This window comes from Vigna unguiculata, chromosome 3 (assembly GCF_037176805.1).
Source record: "Vigna unguiculata cultivar grain cowpea cultivar isolate G323 ecotype 2 chromosome 3, ASM3717680v1, whole genome shotgun sequence".
NCBI lineage: Eukaryota > Viridiplantae > Streptophyta > Magnoliopsida > Fabales > Fabaceae > Vigna > Vigna unguiculata.
Genome location: NC_140794.1, coordinates 12525689 through 12550853, shown reverse-complemented (window position 1 = coordinate 12550853; position 25165 = coordinate 12525689). Strand labels below are relative to the sequence as shown.

General features: G+C 33.0%; 2 protein-coding genes across 3 annotated transcripts; one reads left to right on the top strand and one right to left on the bottom strand.

Annotated features, from left to right (window-relative positions):
- Window positions 1-1337: 1337 nt before the first annotated feature.
- LOC114179937 (alternative oxidase 3, mitochondrial) lies at window positions 1338-3175 on the bottom strand. The gene is made up of 4 exons (XM_028066450.2): window positions 2699-3175; window positions 2401-2529; window positions 1694-2182; window positions 1338-1526 (listed from the first exon to the last, which is right to left on the bottom strand). Exons 1-4 carry the CDS (start codon window positions 3017-3019, stop codon window positions 1467-1469), a joined length of 999 nt encoding a protein of 332 aa, XP_027922251.1. The 5' UTR covers window positions 3020-3175; the 3' UTR covers window positions 1338-1466.
- Window positions 3176-14523: 11348 nt separating this feature from the next.
- Window positions 14524-25092, top strand: LOC114178600 (calmodulin-binding transcription activator 2-like). 2 transcript variants are annotated; one of them, XM_028064603.2, is made up of 13 exons: window positions 14524-14776; window positions 16413-16532; window positions 17021-17136; window positions 17307-17395; window positions 17679-17721; window positions 18366-18543; window positions 18690-18815; window positions 19192-19463; window positions 20270-20803; window positions 21207-21898; window positions 22334-22919; window positions 24258-24584; window positions 24670-25092. In XM_028064603.2, exons 1-13 carry the CDS (start codon window positions 14737-14739, stop codon window positions 24781-24783), a joined length of 3237 nt encoding a protein of 1078 aa, XP_027920404.1. In that variant the 5' UTR covers window positions 14524-14736; the 3' UTR covers window positions 24784-25092. The 2 variants fall into 2 exon arrangements, with proteins under 2 accessions (XP_027920404.1, XP_085527023.1); XM_085670897.1 differs by lacking the exon at window positions 14524-14776 and adding an exon at window positions 14821-15402.
- Window positions 25093-25165: the final 73 nt, after the last annotated feature.

Below are 25165 nucleotides of genomic sequence, written 5' to 3'. Positions count from 1 at the left end.
TTCTTATCTCTCCACATTCTTCTATTATTATATCTACTCACCACACTATTCGTTGTTTCATGTACTATCACCCCAACTCTAGTAATGATTTGTTACCTGTATTTGAAAACAAACAAACTGTCTTCCTTCGCCACTTCTTGAGTAATGCAAGATAGTCCAATATTCTATGTACTGTCACACATGGTGATTTTATGTTTTTTCATCCGGTTATTCTTGTTTTCCCCCCTTTTTCCGTAATCACTACAATGTTGTTATTAAAAGATTACCATATTTTTCTCTTTAATTTTAAAATTATTGTATCAAACTTTCTTATAACAGTTTCTAAAAAAGTAAAAGTAATTTTCTATAAATTAAAATTAGTTAATCTAAAATTTATTTATCAAATATGCATGTCATCTAGTTTTTCTAAACTCTTATATTTAATTTATGCATAAACTATAAGTAGAATTTGCTTTGTATAGGAACATATTTTTTAACTATTTGTTGAATGTGGCTGTCGATGAATAGGAGGACTGAACTACTGTTCATAAAAATTACTAGCATTTGCAATGAAAAAAAAAATCCATCAATATCTTGCTTATTCTCTTCTCTTCAAGAATGTATGATTGGTGTGATAAATGACAATTTTTATCATATAATGTGGTTAGGGAGACTAGTATCATGCAAGTCTTACCGACTAATTTTTCTTTATCTTCAATTATACGAAGAAACATAATTTTTGAAACCATATATATATATATATATATATATATATATATATATATATATATATATATATAAAGATAAATAATTAAAAGTTTTTTAAAAATAGATTTTAAGTTTAATTTAAACTAGATTTGTACCGTTGTAAAAGACAAATAGAAAAGCATTAAAAGTGGTACGAGGACTTTTGTAATTTATAGGCTTGAAATTATCAACTACCAATTTTAATCAAAACATGGTTGTGTAAAATATTATAGTGTATTATTATTAGAGTTGAGTGCGTCCAAAGATAAGTTCGAAAGTCTCCACCAACATATTGTTAATAGAAAAGTAAAGCATGGTGGCTCCATAAAGGTCAGAGGAACACAAGCTTTTACTAAAATGAACAAAAATTTGTTTATCACCATAGAACGTTTCACATCTCAATTACAAACCATAGTTGTTTTATCATTAATCCCGAACAATGTTTGGTAAAATTTGTTCAGACATAGGAAAACTTGGTTGTAATGTTACAGCTATAGATAGATCCTATGTCTAAAACTACACCTATTTAACCATAGTTGCCAGGTAAATTAACTGTTTTTTTTTTTTTTTCTGTTCCCTTTTGTGATCTTAAACTATAGACATCTCCAATGTATAATATAACTACTGATCTCAATAAAACTTCTGTTTTAAAGTGAGTGAAAATACATCTTATTGAACCTCCAGGCACTAATAGAAAGTTTTAAATGAGAAAAGCTACAAATGGTTTTACAAACAATGGCTCAATGGTAACCAATAGGAGCTGGAGCGTCTCTTAATTCCTTTCCTTGGTGGTGAATATCCTGCAGGAAGAAGAACACATAGCATTCAGAAGAAGAAAGTGACATAATTGAATTATGACGTTTGGAAATTTGTATTCTAATTAGTGATTATAGTTTTTGGTCTAGCGGGCAAGTGCCCGATGTGATAACAAAACCAAACGAAGAGGCGAGAGAAAAATGGCACTCACAGAAGCAAAGTGGTTGACATCTCTGTGGTGAGCCTCATCTGCACGAATCACAGTGACAACGTCTTTGAGAGTTGCATCCTTGGGGAGCCTCCAGTAGTCGATGGCAATGGCAGGAGCAGGGACATTTTCAACTTTGCCACTCTCAATTGCTTCCAAATGTTGTGTGTATGAAATCACAGCCTCTTCCTCTAAGTAACCAACGAACCTGTGTGCTGCTTTTGGTGAGAGGAGGTAAAAGACGAAGAATGCGTTGAAGAAAACGCCCTGTGCAGTGAAAATCAGAAGCCTCTCGTGCCATTTTGGCTGCACCAGCTCCACCATCGTCATAAGGTGCATCCTCTCGTTCTCTGCTTCCTCAAGCAATGCCTTGATCCATCCCCCAGAGTGCTGAAACTTCCTCAGAGACTTCAGGTGCAGCAGCATCCCTCCCACCATTCCTGGAACCGCTGCAATTGTTTCCAGCATCATGGCATGGCACCCATACCGTTCCTGAAAGTCAAACATTTCAGATCAAATCAAATCATCAACTCAATCTCTTCCATATTTTTGTACAAAGTAAACCCATGTCCAATCAGTACCAACACTACTTATTTATCAAATTGTTTGAATCCTAATGATGTTAACCAGGTAGAACATTAATTACTCATTATCGGTATCAAATTGAAGGAAGAATTCGTATTATGCATAGCAGTAGCACTAGCACATACCTTGAAGTATAAATCAGAGAGAACCCTTAGAAACTTGACAGACCTAAAAGCAACCTTGTCGGTTAACGACTTCGGTGTGTGATGCTTGGTCACGTCTATTGACACATCTGAGTGGTAAGTATCCCATGGCTGCGAGAGACGTCATAGAAATAAACATGGTCAGAGCTCAAACTTCAGACATCATAAAAAAAAAAAACATAAAAACATGTTCATCGCATGAATTTACAACATGGTGATGTCAAACCAACGTAAAACAGAGGTGAATTTTTCGGTTTACAAAGAGTTCAGATATTCTTACCATGAAACAGTTCCATGGCCACTCAGTTCCGTCCTCCCTGCGGACCTTGGGTCTTGAGATCCCCCAGTAACTGGAAATGACGGCGTTGGTGTTGTCGTCTTTGACCTCGTTTTTTTTCTCCTCTGAGTTGTGATCCTTGATGTCTGGAAGAGTGGACATCCTCCGCAAATAGAAGCTTCCAAACGCGCCGCCGCCATGCTGGCGTGTCGGCTCCACGATCGCCGCTGTTGGGGCGTGGCGGTAGTAGCTACGGCCGCCGCCAAGCAGAGCTCGTGCCGCTGACCTTACTAAAGTATGCTTCATGGTGGATCTTGACAGCATGTAATGTTTCTATTTCTTGATCTGTGAATGAAAATGGCTGAGATTTGAAGATTTATATACACACTGAATATTAAATATTTTATTTTGGTGTTCAATTTTGTGTTTGCCACCTGATGATTGGGGAGACCCGGAAAAGAAAGGGTTGGGGAAGGTCACAACCACGACAACATAGCCATAAAGATTTGATATTTGGTTTGGGATGGTTATGAACCGTTTGATTGAGTACTTTTTTGACAGCAACTGTTACTTGCGATTATGTTGGAAAGGTCTTCTTCATGAACCTGTGCTAGTACAATCAAATGTTTTAAAGTAGTTCTTACAATTCTTACAACTCAAAGTTTTTATGTTGAATGTTGAATAAAGGAGAATAAAGGAAAATAATTTTCTAACAACTAAATTTTGTTATAGGTTTAAGATAATATTGTAAAAAAAAGTTATATGAATTGTTTATAATTTATTAGTATGAGATCGGTAATCTTAAAATAATAAACTGACAGGAAGCACATTGGACTTTTCTTCATTGTTGACTATTATTTTGTTGAAGGGTGACTTACTTTGGGACCAATTGCACCTGGACTGGTCTAATAAAAATGTTCTGCTGTGAGAAGAAATCAAAGAAAGGAGAGCCAGGTCAAACATGACCAACTTTCCCACTTCAAAAGAATTGTATATGTTATAATAGTTCATAAAACTATTTATTTATGAGTTTAATTTATGTTTATATTTGATGATGTATACAATTTTTTTTTTGAAAATATTTAAAAATATTGTATCTTGTTATCACATTATCATATTGTATTAGTGGATGTATAATTATCATATTGTATTAATGGATAATAGATAAGGAAAGAAGTGATTAGAACGAATTTGAATATAACAATTCATTCAATTTTTTACAGAATTCAATTACTTATTCATGTGAGAAAAAAAATTTAATTTAGTTAATAATATTAAATACGTCTTAAATTTATATTTTTGAAAATATTCTTAACACTAATAATGCATGTTTTTTTTCTTAACACTTTTAATTATTTTAAATTTTCAATATTGATATACTATTTTTTTTGTTCTGTCTAAAAAAAGTAAGAAATTAACGATGAAAAAAAAAAGTGAATATGCTTATTATTTTAATTTTCATTGACTATACCAAATAAAGTGCCATTTTCAAAATATTCTTTTATGAAGAGTAACATGGTTTCATATAGTTTTGTCATGTGCTTTATGTAGTATTACTTAGTGTTTTATATAGTATAAATTTTTACACTATGTATTTTTTTATGCACATTAAGTAGCTTGGTCAGATCAACCAAACCTCATAATTTACTAGTGCATAATGAGTTTTTTTTTTTTATAGTGTCTTATATGCTTCAGTTCACCTGCAAGCAAGACATATAAAGACACAGTGGCACTTTTGTAATTTTTTCAAACTTTTATGCCTCGGTTGTACTTAGAACCAATGCATAAACCTCCATTGTCGTTGTTCAATCCCGCTTATAGGTATGTGCTTCTCCTTTTTTTAATCGTAAAACCCTCATGTGGGTTTCGAACGTAGATGCGTGTGTGGAAGTCGCGATTTGGCTCACGCTGGTTCAGTCATGGGTGGTTTCACATTTTCCATTCATATATGGTGGTGAAGAGAGGCTGTTTTGCGTCGCCGGCGAGATGAATGAAGATGTTGTGAAGCTGTTCCGACGTGATGCGGTTGTCGAAGATGGTGGTGATGACACACTGGCGACATTTAGGGTTTGAATGGTGGCTAGGGTTTCTGATTTGGGAGAAGGTTGAAGATGATGATGTGGCACATTGTGGTTGGTGCAGGTGTGTGTACAAGGATCATGGCTACATGTCATGCTGCTATTGGGTCAAAAAGTACCTTTTTTTTTAAATTTGCGATGCACATTAGGCCTCGGTTCCCTCTAGAACTGAGGCAGTAACTAGGGGTGGCAATGCGGGCCGGCCCGCCCCGCATAAGGCCTGCACAATGCGGGCTGGCCCGCCCCGCCCCGCATACTTTATGTGGGCTAAAAACACTGGCCCGCCCCGCATACTTCTTGGCCTGCGGGTCGGCCCGCTTTTTTTTTTAATTTTTTAATTTTTTTTAATTTTTATGATAAAACTTTCAATGTTTAAAAATTGGGAAACTTTAAGAAGTTCATAAAATTAAGTAAAGACTTTGGGAAATTAGATAATAAATTGATAATTCAACATTTTCATCATATTCATACTATGACATACACAATGTATTCTTTAAATTTTAGCACATTAAAAATTACATAATACTTGTCTTTTCCAGTTATACAAGAATTTGAAACGTTAATGCAAGATTCTATAAAAGAAGTAATTAATATACACAAGTACAAGTTTTTTTTTTAATTTTATGCGGGCTTGCGGGCCGAGCCCGTGCGGGCCTGTGGGCTTACTACCCTGGCCCACGGGCCAGACCCTAATTGCCATCCCTAGCAGTAACCCTCGCATATGTCTCGATTCATAACCGAGGCATAAACATAACCCCTTTTTACCTCGCCGGCATATGCCTCGAGTGTAAAATTGAAGCTAAAAGACCAAAATATCCGCGACATAATCTCTTTCATGCACTAGTGATTTTTTTTTCTAATTTTTTGTTATCATAAAAACTATTGGTTGTCATAGACAATATTGTATTGATGGACAAATAATTAGACTACTCATGATATCGTCTATCCATGTATTTTTTCATCCATGCCATACATTATTTAACAGATTACTAACCTTGTATCTCTATCTCCCATCTACGAGATGTCAAAGGCTACTTACACGAAATCAGATGGCCAAATACTTCATAATCTGCATAGTTAGATAAGGAAGCCACCTTGGTTCACTTATTCCTCATGGTTAGATGATATTTTGACATGGTCACATGAAGACTAGAGCACCCACGATGTGTTCACACTATTGTTGGTTCTTTGGGCCTTCATAATTACTTTGGTCCACCTCCACGAAGAAGTGTCATCTCTAGCAATCAAGAGGCCCATGAAGATGCAATTAAAAAATAAGTAAATCAAATATGGTAGTCCTTTGTAACAAAAACTTGATAAGAAGTTCAAATCCCTTTCTTGTTTTCAACATCAGACTCAAGGAACACCTCATACAATTTATGAGCTTATTTAAAAAAAAGAGTTATATAAAGAAATAAGAGAAGGAAAACAATAATTATTACTTAAGTAAGCATTCTTAAAGTACTTCAAAATAGATTTAGGCGAGTTCTTGAATCTATTTGTAGATAGAGTAGAGAATATATATATATATATATATATATATATATATATATATATATATATATATATATATATATATATATATATATATATATATATATATATATATATATATATATATATATATATATATATATATATATATATATATATCAATGCAAAGTATGTTATTTAAGATATTAAAACCACATAGAAAAATAGTTATCTTAAGAGTAAAATTATGCCATTGGTTAATAAAAGTGTCAAAACAGGTTCAAACGTATAAATCAATTTGACTTACCACGTTTAAATTAGGTTAGGTTCGAAAAATATATTTTTTAAATATGGGTTAATTTAAATTTAACTCACTTAACTTGTGGATTAAATGTGTTTTAGTTAGATCAAGAGTGTGTTAAATGAGTTTGAGTTGGATTAGGAGTGAGTTAACCTGTAACCCCCAACAACAACTCTTTATAACTTTTAACACCATTTCTTTATTATTATGATTATTTATAACTTTAACTATGGAGGCCAACCCTTTGCAATTTTTAATACTATAATGATATTCAATAATGTTTGAATGATTTAGGTGCTTAATTTATTTGTTTATTGTTAAGACTTTGGCAAGTGTACCAAGTCGCACAAGTAGTAACTGATAAGACCGGGATATCGTTTCCCAAGAGACTTGTGTATACTAAATAATTGCGTAATTATTGACTAATTTAAACTAAAGAATAAATCCATAATTTGGGTTTTTGTGTCCAAGAAAGTAAATATTTCATAAACAAGTAAAATGTGAACTTGGATATTTGAAAACTCTAGAAGATGGAAAAGACTAGAAATGCAATGGATTGATATTGTTGGGGTTAGACTTCACCTACTTCACTCTCATGTATATAAAACAATAAAATTATTCTCCATTAATTACTAATGTCAACCCACAAGTCTACTCAAACCCTAATCCCTTAAATGAGCCTAGGTTTCCTTATTAAGAATCAATTCCTTGAATCCCTAAATAAGCAAACCCACTTTACAAATTAGGGTTTAAGACAACTAAGCTTACAAAATGGAAGTGGAAGAGGAAAAATATACAAAGAGGAAGAAAGGGTAGTTCCCACTAGCCCTAACAGATCTCCAAGTGCTCCAAAACGTATTGCTCGAGCTCCAAACAGTCCAAAATGAGTTTCCCCTCGCAAAAACAGAAGAAAAAGGGCCAACTTGACACATCAACGAAAATTGGCGCTCGACGTTAGCCTCTCACCACCAGGCCCGAGCCATCAAAACAGTATTGGAAACCATCGTCTACCGCCCGACGGTGTCTAGGTTCCGCTAGGCGGTGAGCAGCATGAAGCTTGGTTGGCGCCTGGCGCTAACGGCCTCTTGCGCCTACCGCTGGCTTTGTGTCGCCAGGCGCTTCCTATTGACATTTTTGCTTTTCTCCTAGCTATTCTAGGTCATTCATTTGTCTGGATTTTTGGAACAAAACTTCCAATCTATAAATTGACACAAAAATGAGGATTAGTGGTATATTTAGATCAATGTAACCCAAAATGTATTTATTTACAAAAGTAAGTTAAAATTGATGATTAAGTAAGTTAAAAGCTTTGGAAGAGATGATTTTGCTAATAAAATCTAGCTTGGATAATGGTAAAAATTAACATTATCGTTTATCTAGTTACATAAGTTAACATGTTAATTTTTATTTACAATATTTATGATTAGTGTTTAGCGAAATAAGTGATCATCCTAATTCTTTAACTATAACTATAAACATGTAAATCAAGTTAATTAAATTTTAGTGTACTATAATAAATATATGGACACAAGTTATAAAAATAAAAATGAGTCACTTATGAACACATCATGATTGAGCTCAGTTATAAAAGTTATGGTTCAAATAAAAAATAAACTAGATTAAATTGACTCATTTTCAATTCATTTGTGTATGATAAACGAACCTTGACCGGCAGGCTAGCTCACCAACTCGCCAAAATTTGGTTGGTTAGCTTGATGTTTTCAACTTGCTTGTTTGCTTTAACTTGTCAAACTAGCAAGCTAAAGGCGTGACAAACTAAACTAGTCTACTAGATTTATTTTTTAAATTAATTACTTGAATGGTTTGGTCCCCACTTTTAAAAAAGTATCAATTGCATCCCAATTTTTAAAAATTTGCCTCAATTAATTCCTTTTAAAAAAATTATTATTTTTTGCACAAAATGTTTGTTGCTGTTAGGAATCCAAGTGTGAGTCTAAGTCCCACATTGACCAGAAATGAGAAAGTAGAGCACCATATAAGGATCAAGGCCCATAAACCTATTGCCTTAAGGTTTTGGGTTGAGAGTGGTGTTAGTGTCTTATGTGGTTAGGCTCAGAAAAGGAGTACTCGTGGTTGGGAATGCTTCCGCTGGAGGGGGAATGTACCAATGTGGTTGAAGGGACTCACCCTTGAGGGGGAGATTGTTAGGAATCCAAGTGTGAGTCTAAGTCCCACATTGACCAGAAATGAGAAAGTAGAGCACCATATAAGGATCAAGGCCCATAAACCCATCGCCTTAAGGTTATGGGTTGAGAGTGGTGTTAGTGTCTTATGTGGTTAGGCTCAGATCTCATTGGTGTTGTTCTCCCCAGTGAAACCCCCTCTGTAAAACCTGACAGTTGCCATGTGTCAGGTCACTGGTGTGCCACATGGCGGGTAGTGCCATGTGGCAGGACAATGTCACGTGATAGTGTTATTACTAAGTGTCATTGTCTTAATTTCAATTTAGTTCATGTATATGCCTCTGATTCAATTTAATCCATACCTATGTCTTTTTGATTCATTTTAGTCTCAAGTTTTTTCAAAATAAAGCAATGTTATGTCTTTCCCTACATAGATGTTATATTGATACTTTTTGTTAAAAATGATGTTTTAACATGTTACATTTTTCTTAATGATTAACCCATGTTTTGTTAATTATGATTTTTACCATTAAATTTTAATATAAATATTAGTACTTAATTTTGCAAAAATATTTATAGTTAATTAGTTTTAATCTTATAAAAAAAACATGAATTGACAAAAGTGTAAAATTGGATCTATTGAAGCATAAAATATAGCATCATAGAAAATAGTGAAAAACTATCTTTAAGATTACTATATTATTGCCATTATGCAAACTTGGTCATCCCAAAACACATAATATATATATATATATATATATATATATATATATATATATATATTATAAACATATATCTATTGTTCCTAGCTTCAACTCCAAACTACTCTCCTAAGGTCTAGTCTCATTGTCACCTGCATTCTCATATGCTCACGCAACAATTGTGATCATAATAAAAGAAAAACATAACAACAACTAGAAAAGAGTAAGCTAGGGATAGTTTCTAATACCAAAATATATCATTTATAAACTATATAATTTACTAACATTCAAGCTATTAAGCTTTTTTATTCCATATCATACACATTGTTATAGACTCCAAACATACTTATTATAGACTCAATTCCAGATTATTTATGCATTGAATTAAATACTCGTGAAGTCATGCACTTATCATGTAATTATGAAATAAATGTCACGACTGATCCAAATTTACTAGGTCTCCATCCCTCATGACAATGTTAGTTCACTTATAGCATTGCCAAAAAAGGGTCCCTCACCCCAAAACCCATTATAAGATCGTTTTTCAACTTTCACCACCTAAACTCCATGAGTCAGTAAGTTTAATAAAGTTAGGATAACTTCACAATATAGACCCCTACTCAAAGCATAACACTATCTTAACCAATATAGCATTTCTCCTTAGGAATACTATATTCATACAATACACAAAATTTTAATAATTTTTCAATCCAAACAATCATTGTATCCTCTTGTTGAACATCATTTATATAAAGCATTTCTCAAAAGGTCATATCTATTATGAAAATATCACATCTTAAACAATCTAAAGTTATTCAACATACACCGTCAAGCGGATACAGAGGGGCGCCCAACACTAGGTTAGACATATGGCTCACTAGGAGAAGATTGCAAACTTGTGCCTAACGGTTTAATGTTTTCACCCAACGGAAAATCATCATCGCCCAATGGTAGATCAAGCGTCTAATGCCTCGAGCCCTTGGAGCTCTCTAGAATTTAAATTTCATTTTGCGCCCAACGACATCTACGTAGTGCCCAACGTTAATCACCTTTAGAGCTCACCGTAAGGTGAGCGTCCAATGGCTATAACATGGTGCCTAATGCCTCGACCATTGGAACTCAATGTGAAGTGAGCGTCTGACGGTCTCAAGGTGGATCCCAACGCTATAGCTACTAGATCTCATTAACTTCACATTTAAATATTGCGCCCATCGGTACCAACCTACCACCCAACGACCTGTCAAAGTACCATTAAATGTGAGTACCTCAACTTGTCGAATTGACTCTAATTGGCACCTTTACCCTTTTTACCTATTGCAATTGGTGCCAAATCAAAGTTAAAATGTATCATAGAAGCCAATTGCTCAAACTCAAATATTTACATTCAAACATCTCATAGTTTCACATAACAATTAAACATACACAACATATTCAATTAATCACGATGTTCACAAATTTTATAAACCAAGTAACTAAAACCATAACACATCCTCACAATAACAAACAAATAGAGATTCACTTTGAGTTATTTGAAGTCACATATATGAACTAGAGAGCCACATAAACTAAAAACACAAAAGGAGCAAAAAATAAACTTACTCTATTTTTATTTATAATTGGTCGAATGTGTAGAGCTCTTTGCAAGATCCTCTTACAATCTCTTATCTTCAAACCGATGAATGATGATGTTCAAAATTTAGAGAGAAGTAAAAATGAGGTTGTAAAAAAAATAAATTAAAAAGATAATGACTTTTATAAAATAAATGAGTGTTACCTTTTAAAATCACTATTACTTTTTCTTATTTAAAAAAATACCTACAAACATATTATTTAAAAATTTTAAATTAAAATAATATCGATCTCTTATATAAATTGCATTCATATTTCTTCTAGTGTTATTTTCTCCGACAAATTTTTCTAAAAAACTTATCATTCATCTATATTACACTCCATTGCAGAAGAGCATGAAGCACCTATTGTAAATGTCCATAGTATAACGGAATCGACGGGAGTAAAAAACTGTGTAGACTGCGGAATTGATGCGGTATGGAGATTCGGAGGCTAGGATGCAAATTGAGTCCCTTTTAATTTTTGTAGTGTTTTTCATTTTGACAAAAATGAACAAGACAAGCACGTGCGTGCATTCCATCGAAGTTTTAATATTTCAATTTTTAATGCGATAAATTAAAATCCACTTAATTCACTGGTACCGTAAGAACAAAAGCTAACTTCAAATTTGAAAAAATTATCTTGCTGCATTACATCTCTTTGATCTTGTAATATTTTTTTAAAACTTGTACAGCCAAAAAAAAAAAAACAAATTTTCATTAAAATGTTAAAATATTTTGTAAAATGTATTATCAAATAAAATAATCTTAATTTTTTCATTATTTATTAGCAAAATGACAGTCTGTTTGCATATTTTTAAATTTTAAACATAATATAACTTATTACTAAATATTGTAATTAAAAAGTTACAAAAAATAAAAAATATTTTACAATGTTTGTTTGAAAACTAAAAATTAAATGAAACAGTTGCATGACTTATATACGGAAAAAACAGTTATTTTTTAAAGTTAAAAAAATATGTACACCTAATCAAAGTCATTATACATTATTACAGATGAATAATAATTAAAGAAGTTAATTTTTTAACCCTTTCTCTTTGGTCTCTCTTTTAGACCGTATTAGTAAACCGATCAATATATATATATATATATATATATATATATATATATATATATATATATATATATATATATATATTAAAACTATATTCTAATATAATTTGAATTAATTTTTAATTATTAATTACTTTTAGAGATTATAGATTTCAGTAAGTTTTATTTCTTATTTAATAAGTAAACTCGATTTTATAATTTTTAATATATTCATAGCACATTATTCTAGACCCACATATAAACAATTTATTTTGGTCAGGTACAATAGATTTAATTATAGAGAAAATTTCTACTCTTTCTGAAGCTATATTATTTTCTAAAATATTCTTCATGTAATGGGAATTTTCATAGAGGTTAGTAAAATTAAATAATATTAATTAACGTTCACAAATGGTATAAAATTAACTAATTTTGCTTAGAATTGAAAATGAAAAGGAATTACGATCGATCTCCTAAGACTGTTTACTACTTCCACTCCTCTTCACTATTGTTAATAATCTAATCTTAAACCACTCATTTCATCTCTATATTAATTAACTTTATAATATGTCTGTTCTTTTAATCTTTGTAATTAAATTAAGTTGATATTTTTCTTAATAAATTTTTAATAATTCCACTCATTTCATCTCCTCTTCACTATTGTTAATAATCTAATCTTAAACCACTCATTTCATCTCTATATTAATTAACTTTATAATATGTCTGTTCTTTTAATCTTTGTAATTAAATTAAGTTGATATTTTTCTTAATAAATTTTTAATAATTCAAAATTTCCTTATCATAATTTAAATCATTCAGTATGAATGAAAAGATGATTTATATATTTTGATATATTAAATTATCATAAGTTTTAATTATAACATATAAGTTATATATTAAAAAAATCATTTCGTTTAATGGGTTTAAAGAAAAAGACAAAAAACTAGAAGAAATTTGACCATTGAATCTCAAACTAAGGCCAAATTTAGCCAAAATTTCAGCTACCAATTGTAAAATATTCACATATCAAAAGGACCAAATTTAACCAAAGCATCAACAACTCCTTACTTTTGTTTCACGCAACACAAGAAACATTTAATATGCTAACATATCAATAAAATTTGAAGTATGTTATAAATTTGATATTTCTAATTTAACTTTTACTAAAAAAATGATTTCATTTAATGTTTGAAATATTTTTTTATCTTTTTTGTCAAAGTTAATCTATCCTTTGATCTTGTTATTAATGAGATAAGTTTGAAAGAAATAAATTAATGTTAATAAATGAATTCAAAATAAGAAGATAAAGATACCAATCAGGTTGTTGACAGCAGAAATGAAACAGGTTGAAAAATATACCAATCAGGTTGAATAAATAAATTATTTTATTTACAGTAGAAAGTAGTTTCGGGTGATTTCAACATTATTAATCCTATTAATTGTTGTTATATAGTAGAAAGTAGTTTCGGGTGATTTCAACATTATTGTTCTCACCATCTTAAGTTACTTTTTAAGTTCGAGTTTAATACTTTTGGGTCACAAACATTATAAATCTCATTTTTTATTTTTATTTTTAATGTTTATACTTTAAAAACAATTGTGTAATAATAATAATAATATAATCTTTTAACTTGATAAATAAGATTATAGATCCACTGATTTATTTTCTGTAAAATATTGATGATAAAATATAAGAAACATAATGATGTACTTATTTAAATACTACTTAATTTAATAGATTATCGTTGATATATCATGGCAGCAAATGATTTAATGTGTTATTGTTTTATATTATCAAACTTCTATTAAAGCATATTCTTATAATTAAATTTATCAAATCTTGCATCAAATATAAAGTTAAATCATGATTTGAACTGATGACTTTGTCAACATTTCGAAAACAGCAAACACAAAATGAACTTTCTTGTTTCATTGAAGCCAACATTAACCGCAGTACAAGTATTTTTCTCTTTCAAAAGCACCCTTCTGATTCATAACATATCATTCACATAAATATTTTTAACACGATTCAAATATCAAAAGCACATTACAATCAATTAAATAACTTCCTCAACCTTTCATATATTGAATACAAATACAAACAACTCGTCAAGAAATTTAACTAAAATTAGCTACATGATCAACAAACATTATTGTAATATTCTTTTAAGTGTATTAAATTTCTACGGGCAAATAGAGACTTATCAATGTTTTGGGTAACATAAATAACTGTTCGAAAAATTACAAAATAAAAAATAATGAACAAAAAGCAACTTACCTCTATCATCGAAGTCAACATCAGTTTCCTGATGGTTATTTTTTTTGTTCAGACATGCTCTTCAACTGTAATTTATTATATATATAATATACATATTATAAAAATATAAAAAAAACTGAGGAAGAGGAAATATATATTATATAAAAAATTACAAAAATAAAAAAGTTAATGAAAACGGAAGAAGAAAAAGATAAAAAATAAAGGTTGTAGCTGTCCCCATGTCCCGCCTGTTCTGGTTATTCACTTCGTCACGTTACTGTGTGTGAGAAGAAGCTGACTGGAAAGAGCGAAAAGCGAAGAAAGAAAGAACGAACGAAAGCTAAAAAGTGTGTTTTATTGATAGAGATACTGATACACGGCTTCAACGTTTCCGCGTCGATCTCTCTCAGATTCTTTGGTCTTCGCCATGGCGGAGCGTGGTTCTTACGGATTGGGACCTCGATTAGGTCATGATTTATTTTAATTGTTCACTTATTGATTTTCTATTACTTATGCTTCGATTAAATTAATGTTCAAATGAATGCCTGAATCATGTTGTTTGATTTGTGTTGGAATGATTTCGAGTAGCATAACTTCCTCAAATTTCGATTGTTTGTTGTGGAATTCTGGAAATGAGTTAATTGTGATGGGGTTTCAACTCTCTGCTGTTTTTGTGCGTGAAAATCTGTATATACTTTTTTGAGAATGTACTCGTTGGTTCAATTAGGGATTTTGGGTGAAAAAAATGAAGAAGCGTTTTTCTGCAATTTACGTGACTGTCACTGTGTCTGTTAGGTGTGAATGGCGTGGACCATGGATTGGTATTGGTTCTTCATTAAATAGATGGAATGCATGTTACTCTGGTGAAAAATTATAATGCTGTTGTTGCTGTAAAAAAATATGGTTCTCTCTGCTAATTGGCAGAAAACTTATGTCTGCTGCTAAATGGGTTCTATTATAGCAGTTTGCATCTGTATTTCAAAGGGTAAAAGAGAACTATATATTTCTCTGCTTTCTCTAGGGTAACAAATTTATGAGGCTCAAAGAAATTCTCCTAGGCCAAGTCCTTGCTGGATTTTCATTGTAAGTAGAGGTATGTCGAGCAAGAGACAAGTTGACTTTACATAATAATTGCCCTTCAACTATTTCAGAGAAGAATAAGCTACTTAGTTGTTTTTTACCCATTTTGTCTACTCTGTTTGCTTTCAATTTACTGAGACCAACATCCTCTTCTGTCTTGGAAGAACTAGCAATATCTGTAGTTGAAATGTTCAAGCAAAGCCTTTGCAGCCAAGCTATCAGCATAGCTAACCGTGCCTCTTCTGTAATCAAAATATGTTTCTATAAAATCTTGTCCAGTGCCCCTTTTAGTTGGTACCTCTTGATTACCAAAGGATCCATTTCTCAGTCTATTGATGTTGCTTCCCTAATTGACTATGATATTGCTTACAACTCCTGTACTATAGTCACTTGAGTAAAATCAATTGCATGCTTTGGACTACAAAGCTGAAGCATCGAAATGAAACTTGAGACATGAAATCATACTGTTCTTACATCTTGGTGCAGTCCCTATCCTGAAGTCTCTTGCCACAGAAGCGCTAACATGTTTTGAGTCTTACATTGTTAAGTTTCTCAGCTCCTTTTCAATCTGACCAACTTGTAAAAACTTCAAGCTCAAACTTCTGGCCACATTCTTCTTAACAGTTCTCATACCAAGAATTTGCTTTTCAGCTGTGAATTTCTTAATAGCAAAATACTTTGGTAGTTGTTGTTTTAGCATGCTGATACTATGGTTGCTAGATCCTCTATTTGCCATTGTATCATTGGAATTGAATAGGTTAATACAGAAATTATCAAATTTTTGAACAGGTGGCAGCAGTGGCAGTAATCTATGTGGCATCTCTTAAAGCAAATAGTCATAGTTACAAGCTAATAAATCAAATTTCTTATGCATGTGGGTTTTAAGAATTATAGTTATTAATATTGCTGATATGATTAGTGTGGCTGTTGTTTGATTCTTAAAGTTTGCTAAATTGTGAATGTGATAACATAGCAATAAAATGCTTAAGTGAATGCCATGCTCTATTATTTATCATCCTGCAGATCTTCAGCAATTACAACTTGAAGCCCAGAATAGGTGGTTGCGCCCCGCCGAAATATGTGAAATTCTTTGCAATTATCGGATGTTTCAAATCACATCAGAACCACCTACCAGGCCACCAAGTATGGTTTCTGCATATGTTACTGATCAATTTATTAATGCCTCCTATGTCAGTCTTGTGCATATGGGTGGATTGAATTGTGTAAATACTTAAAATTACTTATCCATCATGAATGGTTTGTTGCTGCTGGGTATTCCTGAGGTTGTTCGGTAACCTCATCGATGCCAATTATGGAGGCTGGGCTTATCTGTCTTCTTTTTGCAGCTAAAGCCTTGCTTATTAAACATCACAAATCGTCTTTCTTAAGATGTTTTACAACCTTGTACATGCCAACCTTTTAGATCCCAGAAGATGTTTGCTTTAACATCAAAGGGCACCTGATATTTTATTCTTGCATAATCATGTCTCTAGTTTCTAGGATGCTATTTATAGTTTTGTTGTTTATGCTAAAACCTGACTGCATTTCTAAGTTTATTTCATCTTTTAACTCTTATTATTGCTTTATGTTCATAAAAACATTGCTTCATGTCATGTATTTGATGATTCCAGGTGGCTCCCTTTTTCTCTTTGATCGGAAGGTTTTAAGGTACTTCAGAAAAGATGGACATAATTGGAGAAAGAAAAAAGATGGAAAGACTGTGAAGGAAGCTCATGAAAAGTTGAAGGCAAGCATGAATTTTTTACTTTCCAGTTTGTGGTTAATAAAATATTTGAAAGGGAAGCATATATATAAGATAATACAAATATTTTAGCTTATTTTTCTCTAATTGAAAACTAGTCTTTATACACTAATAAAGTACATGCTTAGATTGTTACCTTCTCTATGCAAAATTAGGTGGGAAGTGTTGATGTGTTACACTGCTACTACGCCCATGGAGAAGAAAATGAAAATTTTCAGAGGCGAAGCTATTGGATGCTTGAACCGTGAGTGTGATGAACTAGTTTACATTTTATTAGCTTGCTGCTGTCTTTAAACTTGAAGTACTATATTTTTCATGGAAGTTTTCTTGCTAAGTACTGCATTATTACTTACTAGCCCTAGTGTACTTATATTTCCATTTGGAGTCAGTTAATAGTATTTATAATAAGCATATGTTACTATACATGACCCTTTTAGGGTTTCTCAGCAAATTTTTAAGTTCCAATATTCTACTGAAATTTTTTATATTGTTACAATTAATTAGAAAATGATTTTGTTTTGCTGCAGGGATATGATGCATATAGTATTTGTGCACTACTTGGATGTTAAGGTATTTTACTTGTTTTCTTTAGTTCATGCTTTTACTCGGGCATTCCGCTTCCTTACTAGAGCAAGAAATGTATCATTGCATGACTTTGTTGTTGTTGCAGTTTTGACCTGAGTATGTATGACATCTAGTGGCTCAAGCATAGTCTGTTCTGAGTTTTTTTTCTTCTTATCATTAGGACTTTATTCTAGACTTGACGGAGGAAAACAGTAATAGGGTACTACTGTAAAAGTACTATTTTCCTTCCCTTAAATTTTGAATATAATGTGAACAAAAAATCTATCTTCAATCTGATTTCCTTCATAAGTTTTTGCCGTCATGCATTAGAGAACGTGCTTCTTCAGCAATTGTTAGCCTGGGTAGCTATATTTAAGCTTTACGAAATCTATCTAACATTCAGTATTTAGTAATTTACTCTTCCACTGCTAAAGTTTATGTTTTTCTCTTTCTACCATTAGAACACGTTGATTTTTATCCATTAGAAATCCCTATTGATAATACTGAGGAAGTTGCATAATCCTTTTAAAAGACCCCGAACTCTATTTCTATAATATTCTTGTAATCTGCAAGAAAACTTTTGAATCTAATATTGACTCACTTTTTTATCCTTAATGATTATTAATAGGTGTTTTGTGGGTTTGTGTCAGGTTAACAAAACCAATGTTGGTGGAAAAACATATTCTGGTGAGGCCACATCAGATTCCCAGAAGGGAAGTTCTTTGTCATCTGGCTTTCCTAGAAATTATGGCAGTGTGCCTTCAGGAAGTACAGATTCCATGAGCCCAACCAGCACTCTGACGTCTTTATGTGAAGATGCTGATTCAGGTAAATCTGTCAGTTATGTTATGGTTGTTGCACTTAATCCTTTTAATTCACATGCCAAGGCTTTACATTGGTTTACTGTTACGCCATATATTTACACAAGTGTTTGGTCCATTTGGTCTAAATGGTTTAATCAAACTTCTTCCTAGAGGATATTCATCAAGCAAGTTCAGGATCACAATCCTATCATGAATCAAAAAGTTTGGGGAATGATTGCCCTATCGATAAGATTGATGCTCGTTCAAATAGTTCATATCTTATGCATCCATCTTCAGGTTATCTTATCTTCCTTTTCTTCTTATTTGCTTTAGATGATCATTTTATTACTTTTATTTTGTTCAAAGAGTTTTATGTACAGAGAAGAAAATAAGTTCGGGAGACTGAATACACTGATACTATTGACTATTTGACATGATGTTTTACATTTGTTCTGAAGTAATACAAAAAACATAATACTATTCTCTACAAGAAAGCAAATTGCAAGAAAAATAGGAAATATGGAAACTAGTCTTAATTTAAGATACAATCTAGATATTGAACTTTTTTTGGTATATTCTAACATATTTAATGTCTTAAATAAAGTCTAAATTTATCATCTTTTTCTGGGATTTGACGTTTGAATTTTTGTGGTTTGTTTTGAAATGTTTTCAGGTGATCCTGCACAGTTTCCAGTTCCTGGAGCAGAATATATCCCACTTGTTCAGGGTCATAGAGCACGCGACATTGGATCATGGGACAATGCCATGGAGCAATCTTCAGGAAACCATACTTCTCCTTCTCTTGTATCATCTACATCCATTCCATCAAGTGCATCGGGAAACATCCTTGAAGAAAACAATGTTGTTCCAGGCAACCTTTTAGGGCGTAAAAATGTCCTCATTGAAGAGGACAGGGTCTCTCAGGCTATCCACTCAAATTGGCAGGTACGTTTGGTTACTTCTGCCTATATTTTCTAGTAGTGTACTCTGTTGTATGTCCATACACCTGATTTCTCAGCACAAAGATGAGTTTTATTTGAGGTTCGATTTGGAGCAGTTGTGATATCTTGTTGTACCGGATGATGTCTTGAATTTTCTGTCTGGTTCCAGAAATCAATGCTATTGCAATTATGGTGGAGCAGTGCAGTTGACTACTATGCTTGAAACATTACTTTGATGCTTAAAGTTCTATTATTCTATGTGGTTTCTAATGGACATGATTGTTTCATGGGCTATATGGTTCATCTGTTGTATTTTTTGAAAAAGGAAGAATATCTAGAGGACAGTGAAGCTAGGGAGGGTGAGGATTGGTGGGAGTTGTTGCTATTTATCAAAAATAATATTAAGAGATTATAGAAGATAGATTTTGTAAAAAGTGACTGGGGAAAATACAGTTACTTTCTTTCTTGGGAGTTTGTCATTAAACCATGTGCTTTAGTAAGTTACAATGCCTGGAATGATGAATTGGGAGGGAGTGTATTCATAACTTCTTGTTACTGATCTACCTGTTTAGCATTGAATGTTTTGAATTGCTTCTGAACTTGTAGAAATGTTGAAAATAGCGTTTGTCACATTTTTCTTACAAACTTTGTTTCAGTTGATGCTTGTCCTAATGTATCCCTTTTAATTCCTTTTTTTTTTTAACATTTAGTTGTATTTCTCTCATCAAAATCTTCAATCTGCACCAGTTTCTGAGATTTAGCAATGATATATAGCTATTCTCATTTTTGTTGTTTTAATTGTTTATTCAGATTCCTTTTGGAGACGATACAGGAGAATTACCTAAGTGGAGCCTTACCCAATCATTGGGTTTGGAATTTGGATCTGATTATGGCACTAGTTTACTGGGGGATGTAACTGATAATGCAGGCTCAGAAATTCTTGCTGAGATGTTCACTTTTAATGGCGAGTTAAAAGAGAAATCTTTGCACCAAAACATCTCAAAGCAGTATACAAATACACAGTCTCAACCTGCAACAAAATCCAATTCTGATTATGAAGTGGCTGGTGAAGCAAGTATTAATTATACCTTGACCATGAAGCGTGGATTATTGGATAGAGAGGAAAGCTTAAAGAAGGTTGATAGTTTCTCTAGGTGGATTTCTAAAGAATTTGCTGGTGTGGATGATCTGCATACGCAGTCCTCCCCTGGTATTTCATGGAACACAGATGATTGTGGGGATGTGATAGATGATACATCATTAAACCTGTCCCTTTCTCAAGACCAGCTGTTTAGCATAAATGATTTTTCACCTAAATGGGCTTATGCTGAATCAGAAATTGAGGTACTTTGATTGAGACTCACAGAATTATAATATGTATAGTTAGCAGAAATTTATGATTTTGCTTTGTTTTACTTGTGCATGGTGGAAATAAGTAATTAAATATGTATGTCACATAATTTATTTTAGATTAATATCTTTTCATCTTTTGCGTCTCATATGTTGACTGCTCTTTTTCAGGTCAGATGCTTATAGCTTTGTTCCTTATTTATTTGGATATTTTCCAACTTGTGTCTATTTCTTTGTTACAGAATATTTCTTGTATTTCATCATGCATCCTGTTAATATTCTCTATCTGCTTTTGAGTTTTGTACACGACTAATGGTATAATAATTTTGCTATGTACCACAAAGAAAATGATGAGATTGACTTTAATTGGACTGATATACTATTCAAAACCTTACAGGTGTTGATTGTTGGAACATTTTTGAAGAGTCAACCTATGGTGACAGCATGTAACTGGTCCTGTATGTTTGGGGAAGTGGAGGTTCCTGCTGAGGTTTTAGCAAATGGAATTCTATGCTGTCAAGCTCCACGTCATAAGATTGGACGGGTTCCCTTCTATGTGACGTGTTCCAATAGGTTTGCCTGTAGTGAAGTTCGGGAATTTGAGTACAGAGAAGGTTTCAACAGAAATATAGATTTTACAGATTTTTTTACCAGTTCAACTGAAATGGTCCTTCATTTGCGTCTGGTGGGGTTACTTTCTTTAAATTCAGTGCACACTTCAAATCAAGTGCTTGAGGATGATATGGAGAAAAGAAACTTAATTTTCAAGCTTATTTCACTGAAAGAGGAAGAAGAATATTCAAGTAGAGAAGAGACAACTGTTGAGATGGATGCCACAAAACACAAGTTGAAGGAGCATATGTTTCACAAGCAGGTTAAAGAGATGTTGTACTCTTGGCTTCTTCACAAAGTAACTGAAACTGGTAAAGGGCCTCTTGTATTAAGTGAGGAAGGGCAGGGCGTGTTACATTTAGTTGCTGCTCTTGGTTACGATTGGGCCATAAAACCAATCATAACTGCTGGTGTAAATATCAACTTCCGTGATGTGAGTGGATGGACAGCTCTACATTGGGCTGCATACTGTGGCCGGTAAGGACTTTTCTTTTTAATTGTTTGATTTGATTTTGTGTATGTTACAACTACCTTGTCTGGGTTAACACTCTTTTGTTACCCTGTTCATTTCCAACTATCCAGAATTTTGGATTTGATTGAATATGAAACCATTAGGTGATGTGAATATTTTAGCTCCTTTCCTAACGTTTTTGGAAATCTGTTTTTAATATTTTTTTTCCATTACTAATATTTATTCTCTTTTGATCCCAATGTTGGTGGATTGTTTATACATGTGAACTAGTTGAAAATTGTTTTGGAACAATTGCTTTGGTCAGTTAAAGGGAAGTTTAAAAGATATATGCTGTCATACAGCACTAGAGTACCCCTTTTCAAAAGTGTCCTCAGATGCATTATCTTCACTCAGCATAATATGAATAGGATCCTTATGTTATTATCTGTCTATCTGCTCAGGGAGCGAACAGTTGCAGTCCTTGTGTCCATGGGTGCAGCCACTGCAGCAGTGACAGATCCATGTCCAGAATTTCCTGAAGGTAGAACACCTGCAGATCTTGCTTCTAGCAATGGCCACAAAGGAATTTCCGGTTTTCTTGCAGAGTCATTATTAACTAGCCATCTTGAATTACTCACAATGGAGGAAAGTAAAGATGGTAGGAAAGAGACTTCAGGAATGAAAGCAGTGCAAACAGTTTCAGAGCGAACTGCGACACCTGTGCTTTATGGGGATATACCAGATGTTATCTGCCTTAAGGATTCTCTCAATGCTGTCCGGAATGCTACTCAAGCTGCTGATCGAATACATCAAGTATACAGAATGCAGTCATTTCAGAGGAAACAGTTAGCTCAGCAAGATGATGATGATGATGAATTTGGATTGTCAGATCAACAAGCTCTTTCCCTTTTAGCTTCTAGGATGAGCAAATCTGGACAAGGAGAGGGTTTAGCCAGTGCTGCTGCAATACAAATACAGAAAAAGTTTCGGGGTTGGAAGAAGAGAAAAGAATTCTTGATCATTCGTCAAAGAATTGTTAAAATCCAGGTTCATTGTTCTGCTCTTTATTTTCCTGTCTTCCTATTTTTAGTATGTTAAACTATACAATTAGTCGCTTTGTTTTTATTTTAGTTTCTACATGAAAAAACTCTACAATTTTTCCCCAGCACGAACAGTTGATTAGAAATTAGTCCCTATAGTTTAATACAGTCCAAACAGTGTTAGATTATTTTTTCCATATGGAACCAAAACTAATAGGCATGTGACTGGGTGTAGGAACCAAAATATGACAATTGAGACCACAATTAAGTATAAAATTTCCACTTATGACAAAAATGGGAAACTCTTTTTAGTAGAGAGGGACTGGTGTGTTAGATGTGGGAACCAAATGTAAATGTTGAGACCAATGTAAAATATAAATTTCTTACTTATGATTAAAGTGGAAAAATGGTGCTATTGTGTTAAGTAGAAAGGAACTAAATCTAATATGGTAATGTGACGTTGTCCAATGTCAGGATCAAATCCATAGTGTTATTTTCAAATAGGAGCAAAAATGTAGAATTAATGAATCTAGGGAATAAAATGAAATAATGTAAAGTGTAGAAACTATTTTTTAATTTACTTTTTTAATATTATGGTTGTTCGATTTACCACATTGAACATCCTATCAACTATATGATTTAGGTGAAAGTTTGATAGTATGGTGTGTAGATTTTAGTTTGTAAATTAAGTTGAAGAAGAAAAACTCGTTACTTCAGAGTCAACTAGAGTTTGAAGTGAATTTTGTTTCTAACTGGATTTAGAAAAAAAATGTCAAACATGTTGAAACTGAAAGTTGGTTTAAATGCTCAAACTGGAATCTAAACACTACTTTTGTGATAGGGAGGGACTTGATGATTATGGGTGCTTAAGACTGGTGTTTGGTGAAGTATTTGCATATTTGATTATCTCCATTAACTACTAAATTTTACGGGTTGATTCCCCAAGTGTTTAGGCGTTTTATCAATTGGTTTTAGAGGTGGTTGTTGGTATCTCGGAAAAAGCTAACTGCAAACGGCTCTAGCCATCGAAGAAGTTGAGTAAGGTGTTGTAGAGTGAGTTGTCAAGAAGTCATCTCTTAGGAAAGGTGTTATGATAGGGACTTGAGTATTATGTGGTGCTAAAACTTAGGGAGGAATAGTAAAATGCTTTAGTTAAATACTGTTATCCTTCCCTTCATTTGTTGTTGATATCTTCTACCTCGTCTGCCTAAAGTATTTGCAATCTGGTTGCTGAAGAAGCCTGGAGATTGAGCACCCATAGAACTCTATTTTTTTGTGTTTTTTGTTGTGTGCCCTTAAACATTTGACACATTCTTCAACTGACTTGAATTCCATGGTGTTGAAGGCCCATGTAAGAGGTCACCAGGTCAGAAAGCAGTATAGAACAATCATATGGTCCGTGGGAATCCTGGAAAAGGTCATATTACGCTGGAGGCGCAAGGGCAGTGGTTTACGTGGATTTCGATCAGATACTGCGAACAAGGTCATCCCTGACAAACCAAGCGAATCTCCGAAAGAGGATGATTATGATTTTCTCAAGGAAGGAAGGAAACAAAGTGAAGCAAGATTCCAAAAGGCCCTTTCACGGGTGAAGTCCATGGTTCAGTATCCAGAGGCACGGGCTCAATACCGGCGGGTGCTAAATGTAGTTGAGGACTTCCGTCAAACCAAGGTATTTTCTACTAGCTTGTCTTGTCCTACGTATAAACTCATGAATAATATTAGGTTTAATTATACGTCGTTTTTAAATCTACCAGGGAGATAATTTGAATTCGATGAATTCTGAAGAGGCAGTTGATGGTGTGGAGGATTTGATTGATATTGACATGCTTTTAGATGATGAAAATTTCTTGCCTATTGCTTTCGATTGATTCTCTGCCGTGGCTCTACCCACTCACCCTCCCTCCCGGTAAATAGATGATGCCCAGTTTGTTTTATTCGGCATTGGAATCCTAACATCGCGTGCTGCTGTATATATAATATATATTGAATCATAGGTCTTCCTGTTTTCTAGAAAAAAACTAGTATCCAAGGTGGATTATAAATAGATTACGAAACCTTGAATGCGTTAAAGGTTTGACAGTTGAAATAATATAATGGACATGATTTAATTTTATATATGGTGATTTGTATATGACATGATGATTTTATTTATATTGAAATGTTTTTAATTCTTAAAATTGTATCAGTCTATTTTAGAAATTTTGTATTTTAGTCATTTGCATTTTTGGATAACCATGTTATTGGTTTAGA